Genomic DNA, 21,497 nt, shown 5'->3' on the forward strand with positions numbered 1-21,497 from the left:
ATAACTCTGGAATGCTTTTAGTTATCATTCTGATTCCGAGATTGTTTTTTCGTGACATATTCTACTTTAACATAATGGTAAAATGGTGTGGTAACTTGCATCCTTTCTTTCTGAAAAATCCCAAAATTTGATGGAAAATTTAGCATTTTTCTAACTTTGAAGCTCTCTGCTTGTAAGGAAAATGGATATTCCAATTTTTTTTTTATTCAGATATACAATATGTCTACTTTATGTTTGCATCCTAAAATTGACGAGTTTTTACTTTTGGAAGACACCAGAGGGCTTCAAAGTTCAGCAGCAATTTTCCAATTTTTCACAAAATTTCCAAAATCACAATTTTTCAGGGACCAGTTCAGGTTTAAAGTGGATTTGAAGGGTCTTCATCTTAGAAATACCCCACAAATGACACCATTATAAAAACTGCACCCCCTAAAAGTATTCAAAATTACATTCAGTCAGCATTTTAACCCTTTAGGTGTGTCACAGGAATAGCAGCAAAGTGAAGGAGAAAATTCACAATCTTCATTTTTTACACTTGCATGTTCTTTTAGACCAAATTTTTGAATTTTTACAAGGGGTAAAAGGAGAAAATGTATAGTTATATTTGTAGCCCAATTTCTCTCGAGTAAGCACATACCTCATATGTCTATGTAAAGTGTTCGGCGGGCGCAGTAGAGGGCTCAGAAGCGAAGGAGCGATAAGGGGATTTTGGAGAGTACGTTTTTCTGAAATGGTTTTTGGGGGGCATGTTGCATTTAGGAAGCCCCTATGGTGCAAGAACACATGGCATAACATTTTGGAAACTAGACCCCTTGAGGAATGTAACAAGGAATAAAGTGAGCCTTAATACCCCACAGGTGTTTCACGACTTTTGCATATGTAAAAAAATAAAATAAAAATGTCACTAAAATGTGTTTCCCCCCAATTTCACATTTTTGCAAGGGTTAATAGCAGAAAATACCCCCCAAAATTTGTAACCCCATCTCTTCTGAGTATGGAGGTACCCCATAAGTTGACCTGAAGTGCACTACGGGCGAACTACAATGCTCAGAAGAGAAGGAGTCATATTTGGCTTTTTGAGAGCAAATTTTGCTCGGGGGGGCATGTAGCATTTAGGAAGCCCCTATGGTGCCAGGACAGCAAAATAACCCCCACATGGCATACCATTTTGGAAACTAGACCCCTTGAGGAACGTAACAAGGGGTACAGTGAGCATGTACCCCCCACTGGTGTCTGTCAGATCTTTGGAACAGTGGGCTGTACAATATTTTTTATTTGCACAGCCCACTGTTCCAAAGCTCTGTCAGACACCAGTGGGGTGTAAATTCTCACATGTTTTTTTTTTTTTTTTTGCGTTTGTCAAAACCGCTGTAACAATCAGCCACCCCTATGCAAATCCCCTCAAATGTACATGGTGCATTCTCCCTTCTGGGCCTTGTTGTGCGCCCCCAGAGCACTTTGCGCCCACATATGGGGTATCTCCGTGCTCGGGAGAAATTGCATAAAAAAATTGGGGGGGCTTTTTTCCCTTTTACCTCTTGTCAAAATGAAAAGTATAGGGCAACACCAGCATGTTATTGTAAAAAAAAATTTTTTTTACACTAACAAGCTGGTGTAGACCCCAACTTCACCTTTTCATAAGGGGTGAAAGGAGAAAAAGCCCCACAAAATTTGTTAGGCAATTTCTCCCGAGTACGTCGATACCCCATATGTGGCCCTAAACTGTTCTCTTGAAATACGACAGGGCTCCAAAGTGAGAGCGCCATGTGCATTTGAGGCCTGAATTAGGGATTTGCATAGGAGTGGACATAGGGGTATTCTACGCCAGTGATTCCCAAACAGGGTGCCTCCAGCTGTTGCAAAACTCCCAGCATGCTTGGACAGTCAACGGCTGTCCGGCAATACTGGGAGTTGTTGTTTTGCAACAGCTGGAGGCTCCATTTTGGAAACAGTGGCGTACCAGACGTTTTTCATTTTTATTGGGGAGGGGAGGGGGGCTGTGTAGGGGTACATGTAGTGTTTTTTACTTTTTATTTTATTTTGTGGTAGTGTAGTGCTTTTAGGGTACAGTCACACAGGCGGGGGATTACAGTGAGTTTCCCGCTGCGAGTTTGAGCTGGCGCGCAAAATTAGCTGCATTGCAAACCTGCAGCCTGATACTCACTGTAAGCCCCCTGCCCATGTGAATGTACATTCACAGGAGGGGGGGGGGGGGGTAACCTCCAGCTGTTGCAAAACTACAACTCCCAGCACAGTCTATCAGTGCATGTTGGTAGTTATAGTTTTGCAACAGCTGGAGGCACACATGTTGGGAAACACTGAGTTAGTAAACAGACAATGTTTCCCAACCAGTGTGCCTCCAGTTGTTGCAAAACCACTACTCCCAAACATTCTCAGGCATGCTGGAAGTAGTAGTTCGGCAACATCTTTAGAGCCAGATGTTGCCGAACTACAACTCCCAGCATGCTTGGAGTTGTAGTTTTGCAACATCTGTAGGACTACAGTTTACAGACCACTAATACAGTGGTTCCCAATCTGTGCCCTTCCAGATGTTGCAAAACTACAACTCCCAGTATGCCAAAACTGTCCAGGCATGCTGGGATTTGTAGTTCTGCAACATCTGAAGGGCCAGATTTTACAGAACTACAACTCCCAGCATGCCTGGGCAGTAAGGGCATGCTGAGGATGAGTAGTTTTGCAACATCTGGAAGGGCACAGTGGTCTCCAAACTGCGGACCTCCAGATGTTGCAAAACTGCAACTCCCAGCATGCCCAGACGCCAAGGGCTGTCTGGGCATGCTGGGAGTTGTAGTATACAGGGTCCCAATACAGCAATGCACAATACACACCGCTTTACGGCGACGTGCACTGCTGTAAAGGGCCCGACTGCGGCTGAAGAGGAACTCACCTGTCGCCGCCGCCGCCGCTGTCTTAATCGCCGGGATCCGGGTCTTCAGGGACGAGGTAAGTACTGGGGCTGGGCCCCAACACTCCCCCGTCCCCCGCCGCGTCCTCCTGTCTTCCTCCCGTCCTCTCCGGACATCCAGGGGCCGGGCAGGGCGGGAGGAAGTAACCGCCCCCCCCCCCCCCCTGCGATTGGTCGGTTAACTAACCGACGGATCGCAGGGGATAGGAGCAGGCTTGCCACCTCACTCCTATACTTCAGCATGGTCCTGGCTGTCTGTGACAACCGGGATCATGCAAAATTACCAGAGACCCGATCAGCCCGGTATCGCTGCAGATCGCAAGGATAATTTCCCTTGCGATTTGCGGCGATCACCGACATGGGGGGCCTAGATGGCCCCCTCAGCGTTTTGCCCTGCATGACTGCTGAAGCATTTCAGCAGGCATCCGCTTCCGATCCCCGCCCGCCTCTCGGCAGGGACCGGAAAACGCCAGGGCGTAAGTTTACGCCCTGGGTCCTTAAGTACCAGGGTGCCGGGGCGTAAAATTATGCCCTGGATCCTGAACAGGTTAAGGGGTTAAAGGGGTACTCCGGTGAAAAACTTTTTTTTTTTTTTTTAAATCAACTGGTTCCAGAAAGTTAAACAGATTTGTAAATTACTTCTATTAAAGAATCTTAATCCTTCCTGTACTTATTAGTTGCTGAATAATACAGTGGAAATTATTTTCTTTTTGAAACACAGAGCTGTCTACTGACATCACGAGCACAATGCTCTCTGCTGACATCTCTGTCCATTTTAGGAACTGCCAGAGTAAAAGGAAATCCCTATAGCAAACATATGCTGTTCTGTGAATTTATCATTCTCTTCAGGTGAGCAAAGTGGCAAAATGTTTTGCACAAAAAAAATGTATAAAAACTGATCAAAAAGTCCCATCAAAACAAAAAATGGCACAAATGAAAACTTTCAGATCATTATGCAAAAAATGAGCCCTCATACTGCCTCGTTTATGGAAAAATAAAAAAGTTATAGGGGTCAGAACAAGAAATTTTAAATCTACAAATTTTCATGCATAACGTTATCATTTTTTAACAGAAGTAAAATAAATCAAAACTTTTTTTTTTAATCATTTGGAGCCAGAAAGTTAAACAGATTTGTAAATTGCTTCTATAAAACTTAATCCTTCCAGTACTTATTAGCTGCTGAATACTGCGGAGGAAATTATTTTCTTTTTGAAACACAGAGCTCTCTGCTCACATCATGACCACAGTGCTCTCTACTGACATCTCTGTCCATTTTAGGAACTGTCCAGAGTAAAATGAAATCCCCATAGCAAAAAAATTGCTGCTCTGGACAGTTCCTAAAATGGACAGAGATGTCAGCAGAGAGCACTGTGTTCCAAAAAGAGAAAATAATTTCCTCTGTTGTATTCAACAGGTTATAAGTACTGGAAGGATTAAGATTTTTTTTTAATAGAAGTAAGTTACAAATCTGTTAAACTTTCTGGCACCAGTTGATTAAAAAAAAAAAAAAGTTTTCCACCGGAGTACCCTTTTTTAAGGGGTTAAAAATCCAGCTAGCAGCATCCAATGAGCAGGTTGACTGCCCCTTGTAATTACCAGTTATTGTGTAATTGCTGTGCAGAATAATAAATTAGGTCTTTGTTATATTTTACCAGAATATCCTCAATGGAAAATTCAAAAAGAAGAAAAAGGAGTAAACCTCCTAAAGGGACTTTAGAGGAAACATTCAGTATAAGAAGCAGGCGAGGTAAGGTGTATTTGTGTGGTGTTGCATGAATATGTACAGTTACAGCACATATTAATTATTTTTTTTTTTAAACTATAAAAGAACTCTATGAACTCTATAAACTGTAAAAAAAAATTATTGTTTATATTTTAGATTTTTTCAATGTTGCCCACAGAGGCACTGAGCACTGTTTGGTTGCTTTTCTTCTCTCTGCAGTCCAACTTATCCAAAACCTTGTGGGTTAGGTTGGAGGATTGTGGGTTGGGCCATGCTTGCTTCAGCATGGTCTGGTCATAGAGTCTGCATAGACCTGGCCTAGAAATGGTTTAGAATGTAGATTCCTCCTCCTGCCTGGTTAGTATGACATTTGTTGACACATCTAGGAAGTTAATTAATGAAGAGCTGACAAGCTGTTTATTCCCCCCTGCCATTGGTGGTGGATGGCCCATTCATAAGACTGGAGAAGGGCATTGGAACCTCTGTTTTTAACATTTGTATTTTAACCCCTTTACGCCTTATCCTGTTTTGACCTTAATGACCAAGGCAAATTTTCCTTTTGCTTTTATTTATGAAAGCGATTCTGAGATTAAATTTTTTTTGTGACATACTTTACTTTACATCAGTGGTCAATTTTGATTGATATATTTAGCTGTTTAGCCAAAATTTTGTGAACGAATGAAAAATTAGCATTTTCCTAGATTGTACATTTTTCTGCATGTACGACAAATAGTCACTCCGCACCAAATTAATGATTGATTCACATCTACAATATGTCTACTTTATGTTCCCATCATTTGATATAAACCTTCTAAAAAAGTAGAAGAATGTTTAAGTTTAGCAGCGATTTTCAAGATAATTGCAAAATCTGATTTTTCATGGACCAGTTCCATTCTGAAGTGGAATTAAGGGGCCTCTGTTACCCCATAATTCACCCCCATTTTAAAAACTGCACCCCTAAAAGTATTCAGATTGACATTAACCCCTTAAGGACGCAGGGCGTATCCATACGCCCCCGTTTCCGAGTCCTTAAGGATTCAGGGCTTATGTTACGCCCTGCGTTGTTCCGGCCCCTGCTGCTTGCCGGGCAGAGACCGGACCGGCATGCCTGCTGATATCGTTCAGGAGGCATCTCGGCATATCGCCCAGGGGGGTCCTGAGGTCCCCAATATCGGCGATCGCTGCAAATCGCGCATCAATTCAGACGTGCGACGTGCGAATTACGGTTATTCCGGGTCAATCGGGTCTCTGGTGACCCGGAAAAAAGGGTGAATGGGGCTGTCCAAGACATGGGGCTGTCCCTTTCTCAGCAGGAATGAGGTGGCACGGGTGCCGCCTCACGATCACGTGATTGATTGGTCGGAACGACCGTCCAATCACGGACCTGCTGGGGACGGCGAGCGGAGAACGACGCCAGCGGGTGTCTCCTACCTTGCCCTGGTCCGGAGGGGGTCTCCAGCATTGCCCTGGTCCGGCGGGGGTCCCCTCAGGATTGGTGGCGGCGACAGGAGCAGCAGGATCGGTCCCGGAAGCAGCGGCGGCGGTCCCGGGGCAGGATACAACAGGAAGTAAGGCCTGTTCACCTCCTGCTGTTGCTTAGCAACAACTCTCAGCATGCAAAGCCAAAGGGCATGCTGGGAGTTATAGTTTTGCAACAGCTGGAAGTTCCAACTACAACTCCAGCATGCCCTTTGCTAGTCTGTGCATGCTGGGGGTTGTAGTTATGCAACAGCTGGAGGCACATTTTTTTTCTATGAAAAAGTGCATCCAGCTGTTTGCATAACTACAACTCCCCAACATGCACAGACTACCAAAGGGTATGCTGGAGTTGTAGCAGTGTGCCTCCAGCAGTTGCAAAAATACAACTCCCAGCATGCACTGAGTGACTGTACATGGTGGGAGTTGTAGTTTTGCAACAGCTGGAGGCACACTGGTTGCAAAACACTCAGTTAAGTAACAAACTCTGTTTCGCAACAATTATGCCTCCAGCTGTTGCATAACTATAACTCCCAGCATGTATGGTCTGTCAGTGCATGCTTGGAGTTGTAGTTTTGCAACAGCTGGAGGTTTGCACCCCTCCAATGTGAATGTACAGGGTACATTCACACGGGCGGGTTTACGAGTTCTGCTGCAAGTTTGACATGCGGCAAACTCCCAGCTCAAACTCACTGTAAACCTGCCAGTGTGAATGTACCCTAAAACACTACACTACACAAAATAAAAGGTAAAACGCCACATACCCCTACACAGTCCCCCCCCCCCCCCCCCCCCCCCCCAATAAAAAAAGTCTTGTAAGGCTCTGTTTCAAAACTGGGCTTCCAGCTGTTGAAAAACAACTCACAGTATTGCCGGACAGCCACTGACTGTCCAGGCATGCTGGAGTTTTGCAACAGCTGGAGACACCCTCTTTGGGAAACATTGCCGTAGGGTATTTTTGTGGAGGATTCAAATGCGCATGGTGCTCTCTCGCTTCGGAGCCCTGTCGTATTTTGAAGGAAACAGTGTAGGGCCACATATGAGGTATCTCCGTACTCGGGAGAAATTGCACTACAAATTTTGGGGGGGCTTTTTCTCCTATTTACCCCTTATGAAAAGGTAAAGTTGGGGTCTAAACCAGCATGTTAGTGTAAATTTATTTTTATTTTTTTACACTAACATGCTGGTGTTGCCCCATACTTTTAATTTTCACAAGCAGTAAAAGGAAAAAAAGACCCCCAAAAGTTGTAACGCAATTTCTTCTGAGTACAGAAATACCCCATATGTGGGCGTTAAATGCTCTGCGGACGCACAACAAGGCTCAGGAGTGAGAGCGCACTATGTACATTAGAAGTCTAAATTGGTGATTTGCACAGGGGTGTGGCTGATTTTATAGCGGTTCTGACATAAACTCAAAAAAAATAAATACCCACGTGTGACCCCATTTTGGAAACTACACCCCTCCCGTAGGCTTGCATTGATAGCTATCACGCCCCCTCCCGTAGGCTTGCATTGAGGGGCGGAGCGTGAAGTCACACAGGGGCGGAGGCCTGATGTCACACGCCGCCGGCCCTGCGGTCGACCCGTAATCCGACCCGGAGCAAACACGCTCCGGGTCTGATTACAAACGGGGTGCCGCGTGCATGATCCCGGGGGTCCCCAGCGTCGGGACTCCCGCAGTCAGGCATCTTATCCCCTATCCTTTGGATAGGGGATAAGATGTTTAAGCACCGGAGTACCCCTTTAACCCTTCAGATGCGGCGATCAAAGGGAAAGTAAACGCTTCTCGGCAGCTCAGTCGGGCCGATCGGGACATCGTGATAAAATCGCGATGTTCCGATCAGCTAGGACGCGAGCGGAGACCCCCTTACCTTGCTTCGTTGCATCCGATCGGCGTTTGATCGCTCCAAGCCTGAGCTACAGGCTTGAGCAATCGAGCCCCTATCTCATTGATCCATACAAAGCTATGGCTTTGCAAGGATCAGAGTAAAAGATCAGTGTGAGCAGTTCTATAGCCCCCTATGGGAGCTATAGCACTGCAAAAAAAAAAGTGAAAAAAAATATAAAAAGTTAACAAAGGTCATTTAACCCCTTCCCTAATAAGTTTGAATCACCGCCCATTTCCCATAAAAAAAAAAAAAAAAAGTCCGATCAATACAAAAATGGTACCGATACAAACTTCAGAACACTGCGCAAAAAATGGTTGCGCCCCCCGCGCTCAAACACTTATCCCCTATCTTGCAGATAGGAGATAAGTGTATATTGCGCTGCAGTTGTCCTTTAACTGCATGGACCTGCAGAATAAAGATAAGGTGTCATTTTTACCGAAAAAATGCTCTGCGTAGAAACGGAAGCCCCCAAAAGTTACAAAATTATGTTTTTTCTTCAATTTTTTCGCACAATTAATTTTTTTTGCCGTTTCGCCGTGGATTTTTGGGTAAAATGACTGTCACTGCAAAGTAGAATTGGTGGCGCAAAAAGTAAGCCATCATATGGATTTTTATGTGCAAAATTTAAAGCGTTATGATTTTTAGAAGGTGATGAGGAAAAAAGGAAAATGCAAAAACGGAAAAACCCTGCGTCCTTAACTCCTTAATGACCAAGCCCATTTTCACCTTAAGGACCAGGCCAATTTTATTTTAGCGTTTTTGTTTTTTCCTCCTCTCCTTCTAAAATCCAAAACTCTTTTATATTTCCATCTACAGACCCATATAAGGGCTTGTTTTTTGCGTGACCAACTGTACTTTGTAATGAAACCTCTCATTTTGCCATAAAATGTACAGCGGACCCAAAAAGAAATTATTTTTAGGGAGGAAATTTTTATGAAAACCAAAATTTTTCACATTTTGGAGGGGTTCGTTTTCACACTGTACTATTTACGGTAAAAATGACATGTTCTTTATTCTGTGGGTCAATACGATTAAAATGATACCCATGGCTAGACACTTTTATATTTTTGTACCGCTTAAAAAACATCTATAACTTTTTGTACAAAATCAGTAATCTAAAATTGCCCTATTTTGACCACCTATAACTTTTCATTTTTATATAGGGCGGTATGAGGGCTAATTTTTTGCGCTGTCATCTGTACTTTTTTTAGATACCACATTTGCATATATAAAACTTTTAGATCATTTTTTATTTTTATAAAATGTGACAAAAAAAGCAGCATTTTTGGACTTTTTTTTTTATTTTTTACGTTTACGCCATTCACCGTTCGGGATCATTAACATATTTTGATAGTTTGGACATTTTCGCACGCGGCAATACCAAATATGTTTATTAACCCCTTAATGACCCGGGGTTTTTATCTGTTTTTGCATTTTCGTTTTTTCCTCCTTACCTTTAAAAAATCATAACTTTCAATTTTGCACCTAAAAATCCATATGATGGCTTATTTTTTGCGCCACCAATTCTACAATGTTATTACATCAGTCATTTTACCCAAAAATCAACGGCGAAACGGAAAAAAAAAATCATTGTGAGTAAGTAAATCATTTTGTAACTTTTGGGGGCTTCCGTTTCTACGCAGTACATTTTTCGGTAAAAATGACACCTTATCTTTATTCTGTAGGTCCATACGATTAAAATGATACCCTACTTATATAGGTTTGATTTTGTTGTACTTCTGGAAAAAATCATAAATACATGCAGGAAAATGTATACGTTTAAAATTGTCCTCTTCTGACCGCTATAACTTTTTTATTTTTCTGCCTATGGTGCGGTATGAGGGCTTATTTTTTGCACCGTGATCTGAAGTTTTTAGCGGTACCATTTTTGCATTGATAGGACTTACTGATCGCTTTTTATTAATTTTTTAATTATATAAAAAGTGACCAAAAATGCACGACTTTGCGCACACGCCATTGACCGTGCGGTTTAATTAACAGTATATTTTTATATTTCGGACATTTCCGCATGCCGCGATACCACATATGTTTTTATTTACACAGTTTTTTTTAGTTTTTTTTATGGGAAAAGGGGTTGATTCAAACTTTTAATAGGGAAGGGGTTAAATGATCTTTATTCACTTTTTTTTTCACTTTTTTTTGCAGTGTTATAGCTCCCATAGGGACCTATAACACTGCACACACTGATCTTTAACATTGATCTGTGGTTTCTCATAAGTAACCACTGATCGATGATTCTGCCGCTTGACTGCTCATGCCTGGATCTCAGGCACTGAGCAGTCATTCGGCGATCGAACAACAGGAGGCAAGGTAGGAGACCCTCCTCGTGTCCTGCAGCTGTTCGGGATACCACGATTACGCCGCGGCGATCCCTAACAGCTCCCTGAGCATGGTTTCACTTTCACATGGTTTCACTTTAGACGCGTCTAAAGGCTTAATTGCGCGATCAATGCCGTGCGCTATTAGCCACGGGTCCCGGCCGTTGCTATGACGCGGGGCCACGGCATGGCCCCGGGTTATAGATTGGGAGCGGACTCATGACGTACTGGTACGTCATGGGTCCTTAACCCCTTAAGGACAATGGATGTACTCCTACGCCCCCGTTTCCGAGTCCTTAAGGACCGAGGACGTAGGAGTACGTCCTGTCCTTTCCCGGCCCCCCGCTGCAAGCCGGAGGGGAGCCGGTGCCCGATGCCTGCTGAAATCGTTCAGCAGGCATCGCGGCATATCGCCCAGGAGGGTCATTATGCCCCCCCATGTCGGCGATGGCCGCAGATCGCTGGACAATTCAGTCCAGCGATCTGCGGCGATTCTGGGTCAATCGGGTCTCCAGAGACGGCCCCGAACAGCCAGAGCCTGCAGGGGTGAGGTGGCACTGGTGCCACCTCACGATCGCCCTGATTCGTCGGCCGGATTACCGGCCGACCAATCAGGGCGCCTGCTGCGGGTGTCACTCCCGCACCCGCTCCGCCCCTCTTCCAGAGGACGTGAGCGGGTGCGGGACGTGCACCCCTGGTGCTGGGGACCCCGATCCCCGGCGTTAATGTTGGGATCGGGGCCCCAGGAGCGACGACGGCGGCGGCGGCGGGACTGACCTGTGCGACGATCAAGCAGCAGCAGGAGGTGAGTGACAGCCTCCTGCTGTTGCTTAGCAACAGCTCCCAGCATGCAAAAAGGGCATGCTGGGAGCTGTAGTTATGCAACAGGAGGAGGCAGACCACCACAACTCCCAGCATGCACTTATGGGCATGCTGGGACTTATGATTTTGCAACAGCTGGAGGCACATTCTTTCTATGGAAAAGTGTACCTTCAGCTGTTGTGTAACTACAACTCCCAGCTTGCACAAACAGCTGTCGGTGACTGCTGAGAGTTGTAGTTTTGCAACAGCTGAAGGCACACTGAGTTAAGTAGCAAACCCGTGTGTCTCCAGCTGTTGCATAACTACAATCCCCAGCATCCCCAGCCAAAGTAGTATGCCTCCCGCTGTTGCATAACTATAACACCCAGCATGCCCTTCCGCTGTCCGTACATGCTGGGGGTTGTAGCTTTTGCAACAGCTGAAGGCACACTGGTTGCAAAACACTGAGTTTGTTGCCAAACTCTGTGTTTCACAACCTGTGTGTCTCCAGCTGTTGCAAAACTACAACTCCCAGCATGCACTGATAGACCGTACATGCTGGGAGTTGTAGTTTTGCAACAGCTGGATGTCCCCCCCCCAATGTGAATGTACAGGGTACACTCACATGGGCGGAGGATTACAGTAAGTATCCGGCTGCAAGTTTGAGCTGCAGCAAATTTTCTGCTGCAGCTCAAGCTGCCAGCGAGAAACTACTGTGAACCCCCCGCCCATGTGACTGTACCCTAAAAACACTACACTACACTAACACAAAATAAAATAAAAAGTAAAAAAACACTACATATACACATACCCCTACAATAAAAATGAAAAACGTCTGGTACGCCACCGTTTCCAAAACGGAGCCTCCAGCTGTTGCAAAACTACAACTCCCAGCATGCACTTATAGACCCTACATGCTGGGAGTTGTAGTTTTGCAACAGCTGGATGTCTCCCCCCCCCCCCCCCCCCCCCCCCCCCCCAATGTGAACGTACAGGGTACACTCACATGGGCGGAGGATTACAGTAAGTATCCGGCTGCAAGTTTGAGCTGAGGCAAATTTTCTGCCGCTGCTCAAACTGCCAGCGAGAAACTACTGTGAACCCCCGTCCGTGCGACTGTACCCTAAAAACACTACACTACACTAACACACAATAAAATAAAAAGTAAAAAACACTACATATACACATACCCTTACACAGCCCCCCTCCCCTCCCCAATAAAAATGAAAAACGTCTGGTACGCCACTGTTTCCAAAACGGAGCCTCCAGCTGTTGCAAAACAACTACTCCCAGTATTACCAGACAGCCACTGACTGTCCAGGCATGCTGGGACTTTTGCAACAGCTGGAGGCACCCTGTTTGGGAATCACTGGCGTAGAATACCCCTATGTCCACCCCTATGCAAGTCCCTAATTTGGGCCTCAAATGCGCATGGCACTCTCACTTTGGAGCCCTGTCGTATTTCAAGGCAACAGTTTAGGGCCACATATGGGGTATCGCCGTACTTTTTTTTTTTACATATGCAGAAGTCGTGAAACACCTGTGGGGTATTAAGGTTCACATTACCCCTTGTTACGTTCCACGAGGGGTCTAGTTTCCAAAATGGTATGCCATGTGTTTTTTTGTTTTGCTGTTCTGGCACCATTGGGGCTTCCTAAATGCGGCATGCCCCCAGAGCAAAATTTGCTTTCAAAAAGCCAAATGTGACTCCTTCTCTTCTGAGACCTGTAGTGCGCCAGCAGAGCACTTCTCACCCCCATATGGGGTGTTTTCTGAATCGGGAGAAATTGGGCTTCAAATTTTGGGGGGTATTTTCTGCTATTACCCTTTTTAAAAATGTAAACATTTTGGGAAACCAAGCATTTTAGGTAAAAAAAAAATTTTTTTTAACATATGCAAAAGTTGGGAAACACCTGTAGGGTATTAAGGTTCACTTTACCCCTTTTTACGTTCCCCGAGGGGTCTGGTTTCCAAAATGGTATGCCATGTGTTTTTTTTTTGCGGTTCTGGCACCATTGGGGCTTCCTAAATGCGGCATGCCCCAGAGCAAAATTTGCTTTCAAAAAGCCAAATGTGACTCCTTCTCTTCTGAGACCTGTAGTGCGCCAGCAGAGCACTTTTCACCCCCATATGGGGTGTTTTCTGAATCGGGAGAAATTGGGCTTCAAATTTTGGGGGGTATTTTCTGCTATTATCCTTTTTAAAAATGTAACATTTTTGGGAAACCAAGCATTTTAGGTAAAACATTTTTTTATTTTTTTTTACATATGCAAAAGTCGTGAATCACCTGTGGGGTATTAAGGTTCACTTTACCCCTTGTTACGTTCCCTGAGGGGTCTTGTTTCCAAAATGGTATGCCATGTGGTTTTTTTTGCTGTCCTGGCACCATAGGGGCTTCCTAAAGGTGACATGCCCCCCAAAAACCATTTGACGCTCCTTCCCTTCTGAGCCCTCTACTGCGCCCGCCGAACAATTAACATAGACATATGAGGTATGTGCTTACTCGAGAGAAATTGGGTTTCAAATACAAGTAAAAATTTTCTCCTTTTTACCCCTTGCAAAAATTCAAAAATTGGGTCTACAAGAACATGCGAGTGTAAAAAATGAAGATTGTGAATTTTCTCCTTCACTTTTCTGCTATTCCTGTGAAACACCTAAAGAGTTAATACACTTATTGAATGTCATTTTGAATACTTTGGGGGGTGTCATTTTTATAATGGGGTCATTTATGGGGTATTTCTAATATGAAGACCCTTCAAATTCACTTCAAACCTGAACTGGTCCATGAAAAATTGCGAGTTTGAAAATTTTGTGAAAAATTTCCAAATTGCTGCTGAACTTTGAAGCCCTCTGGTGTCTTCCAAAAGTAAAAACATGTCAATTTTATGATGCAAACATAAAGTAGACATATTGTATATGTGAACCCAAAAATGTTTTATTTTGAATATCCATTTTCCTTACAAGCAGAGAGCTTCAAAGTTAGAAAAATGCAAAATTTTCATTTTTTTCATCAAATTTTGGGATTTTTCACCAAGAAAGGATGCAAGTTACCATAAAATTTTACCACTAAGTTAAAGTAGAATATGTCACCGAAAAACAATCTCGGAATCAGAATGATAAATAAAAGCATCCCAGAGTTATTAATGTTTAAAGTGACAGTGGTCAGAATTGCAAAAAACACTCTGGTCCTTAAGGTGTAAAATGGCCTGGTCCTTAAGGGGTTAAGGGGTTAAAAAAAATGTTTACGCTTTTTGGGGGTAAAATGGGAAAAGCTGACAATTTTTATTTTTATTGGGAGGGAATTTTTCACATTTTTTTATTTTTACATTTTTCACCTATTTTTATTTTATTTTATTTTTTACACTTTTTATGTCCCCATAGGAGACTATCTATAGCAATCCTTTGATTGCTAATACTGTGCAGTGCTTTGCATTGGACACAGCACTGCTCAGTATTATCGTTGATCTTCTCCTCTGGTCTGCTCGATCTCGGACCAGAGCAGAAGACCCTGGGAGACGGCCGGAGCCATGTGAGAGGACCTCAGGCCACCATGCTGGAAGATCGGATCGCCGCGGCAGCGCTGCGGGCAATCCGATCATCCAATCAAAGTACCGCAATGCCGCAGATGCCGTGATCTGTATTGATAACGGCATCTGAGGGGTTAATGGCGGACATCCGTGCGATCGCGGCTGTCGGCCACTACAGGCGGGTCCCGGGTGCTGTTAGCAGACGGAACCTGCCGTGTATGACGCGAGCACCCTTCCGATGCTCGCGGTCATACACAGGACGTAAATGTACAGGTGTTAGTTGGATGTGAAAATGAAGAGAAATTTTTTTTCACTAAAATGCTGGTGTTGCCCTACATTTTTAATTTTCACAAGGGAGAATAGGAAAAACCCCACAACATTTGTACCCCCATTTTTTCTGAGTAAGAACATACCCCATATGTGGATGTAAATTGCTCAGAAGAGAAGGAGCGCCATTGGGATTTTTTTTTTTTAAGCCCAGGAACGTGCTGTCGATTCACCCAAGGTGCAAGAAAAAGTGCAAACGTGTTACACTAAAAAAAAACGTGCACAAAGGATGCGGTCTATCGCAAGCCCTTCTCTGATAGGAGACAGGCCCCCCAACAAACCTTACCCTTCGCCTCCGGACCAAAAGGTACCTGTGAGGTTCCAGGTTCGATGTCCCTTTTCGCCGAAGCTACTAGGGGACCACAAATGCTCCCGGCATCCTCCTTGGCGTTAGCCAAGGTATCTGCCCACAGAGCCGATAACGGTAGGTACCCTGCCTAAGCAGGAGTACCCGGGGTGTTTGCAGGGAGGTGCGTAACCTAATGGCCACACACACCTCCCCTAGACCGCCAGTAGGGACACCCAGAAGGGCTACCGCATCCTGACAAATCCTGTGAACACACAACACGCAAAAAGTGACACAGTGAGACAAAAAAGAAATAAATAAGTGAATGTGTGCAGATATACTGCCCGGACATCCGGCCGGATCTATAAAAAATTTCTCTGATCCTAGCCAGAAGGCCAGGGAATCAAGAGGTGAGTGCCACAAGGAGCGCCATTGGGATTTTGGAGAGAGAATGTATCCGAAATTGAAGGCCATGTGTGTTTACAAAGCCACCATAGTGCCAGAATAGTGGGACCCCCCCCCCCCCCACATCATGTGACCCCATTTTGGAAACTACACCCCTCACGTAATGTAATTAGGGGTACAGTGAGCATCTACACCCCACATGTAGCTGACAAAATTTTTCATTTTCACGGACCACTGTTCCAAAAATCTATTTTTCATTTGCACAGCCCACTATTCCAAAGATCTGTCAAACGCCAGTGGGGTGTAAATGTTCACTGAACCCCTTATTAAATTCTGTGAGGGGTGTAGGTTCCAAAATGTGGGGGTCTACTGTTCTGGCACCACGGGGAACTTTGTAAACACACATGGCCCCTGACTTCTATTCCAACCAAATTCTCTCACCAAAAGCTCAATGGCGCTCCTTCTCTTCTGAGCATTGTAGTTCGCCCACAGAGCACTTTACATCCACATATGTGGTATTTCCATACTCAGAAGAAATGGGGTTACACATTTTGGGAGGCTTTTTCTCTTGGGCCTAGGCGGTAACAGGCTGGCGTTATTTAGGCTGGGGAGGGCCAGTAACAATGGTCCCCGCCCACCCTGGTAACGTCAGGCTGTTGCTGTTTGGTTGGTATTTGGCTGAAAATGAAAAGACGGGGAACCACACACATTTTGTTTTTTGTTTTTTATTTAAAAAAGAACCTGTCAGAACCTTTTAACCCTATAGGTTCTGACACCTGCATTGACACCTTTTATACATTTTTCTCTTCCGTCCAGATTATCTACAGTACCATGGGTTGCAAACTTCTTGATAATGTTGCGCACTGTGGACAAAGGCAAATTTAGATCTCTGGACATGGACTTGTAACCTTGAGATTTTTGATATTTTTCCACAATTTTGGTTCTCATTTCCTCAGACAGTTATCTTCTCCTCTTTCTGTTGTCCATACTTAGTGTGGCACACACAAACACACAATGCAAAGACTAAGTGAACTTCTCTCCTTTTTTATCTGCTTTCAGGTGTAATTTTTATATTGCTTAAAACAATCTTATTTTCCCACAATTTTGAAAAGGTGCCATAATTTTGTCCTGACCATTTTTAGGGTTTGGTATGACATTATATCCAATTTGCTTTTTTTCCTCCCTTTTTTGGTTTAGTTCCAATACACACAAAGGGAATAAACGTGTGAATAGCAAAACATGTGTTTACTGCTATCCTTTTCGTGAGAAAGACATCATTTTCTTGCAAAATTTCAGGGGTTCCAACATTTACGGCTATGACTGTATATTACAATATTCTGTGAAAAAGACCCATGTCTTTTCCATTCAAAGGCTCTATTTACCATTGTTACTTGAATTATGAATGTGTAATGTTACAGATTCCTTTGATTCCTTATGGTTTTTCTTTTTACATGCTTCTCTGCTGTCATGGCAATTCCTAACCAGTTATGCTATGTGTTTTAGGTAAACGTAAAGCTGAAAGATTTAAACCTGCTTACAAAAAGAAAAAAATCTCTAAACAACTAAAAGAAAAACAGGAAAATCAGCTGGTTAAAGAGAGAAGGGGAAAAAAGTATGCAGCAGAAAAGAAGATCAAAGAGTCTATCAAGGATAGAAAGTCTTCAGAGACGATGCAAAATGAATTAGAGTTTACAAAGGATCACATGTCAAATGACCTTGAAGCTAAAGAAATTCAAGATACTTCCACCACCGAACTGTTTTCCAGAAAAATAAATCACACTGGTGAATTGTTGAAAGCAGATGAGAAGGAACATGTAGAAGCAACTGTTTGCAGGCAGCCTGACAGTGGAAGGTTAGAAATTAATAACTTTGGGCAAAAGACGGAGGAAGATGTGAACTTAAATAGGCACTGTCAGAAACAGAAACGTTTTATATGTTGTGCATCTTGGCAAAACATCAACCTTTCTAATATATTTCATAATAAACATTTTATTTTCCTTTTCTATTGAAATCATTGCTTATAAAATCAAGGTTATTTTCAAGCTGAAGCACAGGCAGGGACAAAGTCCAGTAAGTGAGGGTGGACTATCACTTATCTGTGCTCTCTCCTGTCTGATAAAACTCCTGGTATCTCTCCTGTCCTATCAGACAGACAGAGGAGTGATAGCCCACCCTCACTGGACTTTGTCCATGCCTGTGCTTAAGCTTGGACAAAGCCATGATTATATAAGCCATGATTTCTATAAAAAGGAAATAACATTTTCTTATGAAGTATATTAGAAAGGTTAATGTTTTGCCAAGATGTACAACATATTAAAAGTCTTTGAATCTGACAGTGCCCAATTATGTACCAGATCCTTTTGCTTTCTGAATTTCTTTTCTGCAATTTCAAGATTTTTCCTCTCCTTCTAGTAGGATATAAAGAAAACTGTATTGCTCACCATTAACCCCTCGGATGCCGTGAGCAATACAGATCACGGCGTCTGCGGCAATGCGCATAGATGATCGGATCGCCCGCAGCGCTGCCGCGGGGATCCGGTCATCGTAATGGCGGCCAGAGGTCTCCTCATCTGCCTTCGGCCATCTCCTCGGGTCTTCTGCTCTGGTCTGAGATCGAGTATACCAGAGCAGAAGATAGCTGATTAATACCGATCAGTGCTATTCCCGATGTATAGCACTGAACAGTATTAGCAATCAACTGAATGCTATTGATAGTCCCCTATGGGGACATAAAGTGTAAAAAAATAAAAATAGAAAAAAGATGAAAAATGTAAAAATAAAAAGTGAAAAATTACCCATCCCCAATAAAAAATGAAAATTGTCCCTTTTTCCCATTTTACCCCCAAAATCTTTTTTTTTTAATAAACATATTTGGTATCGCCGCATGCGTAAATGTCCGAACTATCAAAATATTATGTTAATGATCCCGTACGGTGAACGGCATAAACGTAAAAATAAAAAGTCCAAAAATGCTGCTTTTTTGTCACATTTTATTCCAAAAAAAGTGATCTAAAAGTTTAATATATACAAATGTGGTATCGATAAAAAGTACAGATGACTGCGCAAAAAAGGAGCCCTCTTACCACCCCATATACAGAAAAATTGAAAAGTTATAGGTGATGAAAATAGGTGCGATTTTTATATTACTGACTTTGTACAAAAAGTTTGAGTTTTTTTTAAACTGTACAAAAAATAAAAAAGTATTTATCCATGGGTATCATTTTAATCGTATTGACCCACAGAATAAAGAACACGTAATTTTTACCGTAAAGTTTAAAGTGTGAAAACGAAATCCTCCAAAATTGTGGTTTTCATTTAAATTTCCTCCCTAAAAAATAATTTGGGTTCGCCATAAATGTTTACGCAAAATGAAAAGTTTCATTACAAAGTACAATTGGTCACGCAAAAAACAAGCCCTTTATATGGGTCTGTAGATGGAAATATAAAAGTCATGGATTTTTAGTAGGCGAGGAGGAAAAAACGAAAATGCAAACATAAAATTGGCCTGGTCCTTAGGGTCAAAATGGGCTTGGTCCTTAAGGTGTTAAGGACCAAGCGCTTTTCAGTCTTTGCACTTTCGTTTTTTTTCTCCTTACATTTAAAAATCACAACCCTTTTAATTTTGCCCCTAAAAATCCTTTTTTGCCACCAATTCTACTTTGTAATGACCTTTGTAATTACGGTAAAAAAGAATAATTGTGTGACAAAATTTAAGAAAAACGCCATTTTGTAAGTTTTGGGGGCTTTTGTTTCTATGCAGTAAATTTTTCGGTTAAAATGACACCTTATCTTTCTTCTGTAGGTCCATACGATTAAAATGATATCCTACTTATATAGGTTTGATTGTACTTCTGGAAAAAATCATAACTACATCCACGAAAATTGATGTTTAAATGGTCATCTTCTGACCCCTATAACTTTTTTATTTTACAACAAACGGGGCAGTATGAGGGCTCATTTTTTGCGCCGTGATCTGTAGTGTTTTGATCAGACTTTTTTTTATAGCTTTTTATACATTTTTTTTATGGTATAAAAAGTGACCAAAAATACGCTACTTTGGACGTCATTGACCGTGCGAATTAACAATATATTTTTATTGTTCAGACATTTACGCACACGGCGATACCACATATGTTTGAGTCATTTTTATTTACACTTTTTTTTCTTTTAAATGGGAAAAGGGGGGTAATTCTGATTTTTATTAGGGAAGGGGTTAAATGGGCACTGTCAGATACAAAAACTTTAGATATGTTGTAATGCATGCAAAACCAATAGGTTTTGCAATTGCTTTCATTAGAAAATTACTACTCTGCTTTTCAGAACGGTCTGATCATGGGGCTTTCCTGGATGGGGATATTACTGAGGAGGAGAAGAGAATATTCCATCTTTGACATGTTCCAAGGTATATACCCCAGGCCAGATGGGTTACCCATTGAAATTTACAGTCCTTGTAATGACCTTCTGGTGCCAAACTTGCAGCAGCTTTTGTACAGCAAGCACCCTTTAAACTGTTATGCTTCTCATCTCTTTATATGAGGCCACCTTTGTTGTTGTTCTTAAACTTGGAAAGCCCCTGTTTGATTGTGGCTCCTATAGGCCTATATCTTTTAGTTAACATTGACTATTAATCGAAAAGGTCTTCTCTACTAAGCTAAATTAGGGTTTTCTTCATTTAGTCCATCCCGATCAAACGAGCTTCATGCCAGGCAGGTAACAGTACCACAATTAAAGGGGTATTCCAGTGAAAACATTTTTTCATATGAACTGGCTCCAGAAAGTTAAACACATTTGTAAATTACTTCTATTAAAATTTCTTAATCCTACCAGTACTGATCAGCTTCTGAAGTTGAGTCGTTCTTTTCTGTCTGTCTCAGGAACTGTCCAGAGTAGGAGCAAATCCCCATAGCAAATGTGTCCTGCTCTGGACAGTTCCTGAGACCGACAGAGGTGACAGAAAAGAACAACTCAACTTCAGCAGCTGATAAGTACTGGTAGGATTAGGATTTTTTTAATAGAAGTAATTTATAAATCTGTTTAACTTTCTGGAGGCAGTTGATATTAAAAAAAAAAAAAAAATAGTTTTTCACCAGAATACCCTTTTAACCCCTTAAGGACACATGACGTACTGGAACGTCATGTGTCCACTCCCGATCTATAACGCGGGGCCACGGCGTGGCCCCGCGTCATAGCGGGTCGGGCCCGGCCTCTAACAACGGCCGGGACCCGTGGCTAATAGCGCGCGGCATTGATCGCTGTGCCGCGCGCTATTAACCCTTTAGACGCGGCGTTCAAAGTTGAACGCCGCGTCTAAAGTGAAACCGAAAGCATGCCGGCTAGCTCAGTGGGCTGTTCGGGATAGCCGCGGTGAAATCGCGGCATCCCGAACAGCTGACAGGACAGCGGGAGGGCCCCTACCTGCCTCCTCGCTGTCCGATCGCCGAATGACTGCTCAGTGCCTGAGATCCAGGCATGAGCAGTCATGCGGCAGAATCATCGATCACTGGTTTCTTATGAGAAACCAGTGATCAATGTAAAAGATCAGTGTGTGCAGTGTTATAGGTCCCTATGGGACCTATAACACTGCAAAAAAAAAGTGCAAAAAAAAAGTGAATAAACATCATTTAACCCCTTCCCTATTAAAAGTTTGAATCACCCCCCTTTTCCCATAAAAGAAAAAACACAGTGTAAATAAAAATAAAAATAAACATAAATGGTATCGCCGCGTGCGGAAATGTCCGAATTATAAAAATATATCGTTAATTAAACCGCACGGTCAATGGCGTGCGCGCAAAAAAATT

General features: G+C 42.9%; 1 protein-coding gene across 8 annotated transcripts in view; it reads left to right on the forward strand.

The window, feature by feature from the left end:
• LOC130368702 (uncharacterized) overlaps positions 1-21,497 on the forward strand; it is a 355,350-nt gene that overhangs the window by 58,601 nt on the left and 275,252 nt on the right. For 5 of the 8 annotated variants that reach the window (XR_008892546.1, XM_056572777.1, XM_056572756.1 and 2 more), the window contains exons 2-4: positions 3,706-3,775; positions 4,582-4,673; positions 17,203-17,551. Coding sequence is in view for 7 of the 8 variants with exons in the window: in XM_056572777.1 (XP_056428752.1) it covers positions 3,706-3,775; positions 4,582-4,673; positions 17,203-17,551 (511 nt within the window). In the remaining variant the exon portion in view is untranslated. Of the gene's footprint in view, positions 1-3,647; positions 3,776-4,581; positions 4,674-17,202; positions 17,552-21,497 lie in introns of all 8 variants that reach the window. The other 3 variants (XM_056572793.1, XM_056572813.1, XM_056572803.1) reach the window with 2 other exon arrangements.

Source organism: Hyla sarda, chromosome 1 (genome assembly GCF_029499605.1).
Source record: "Hyla sarda isolate aHylSar1 chromosome 1, aHylSar1.hap1, whole genome shotgun sequence".
Classification (NCBI taxonomy): Eukaryota; Metazoa; Chordata; class Amphibia; order Anura; family Hylidae; genus Hyla; species Hyla sarda.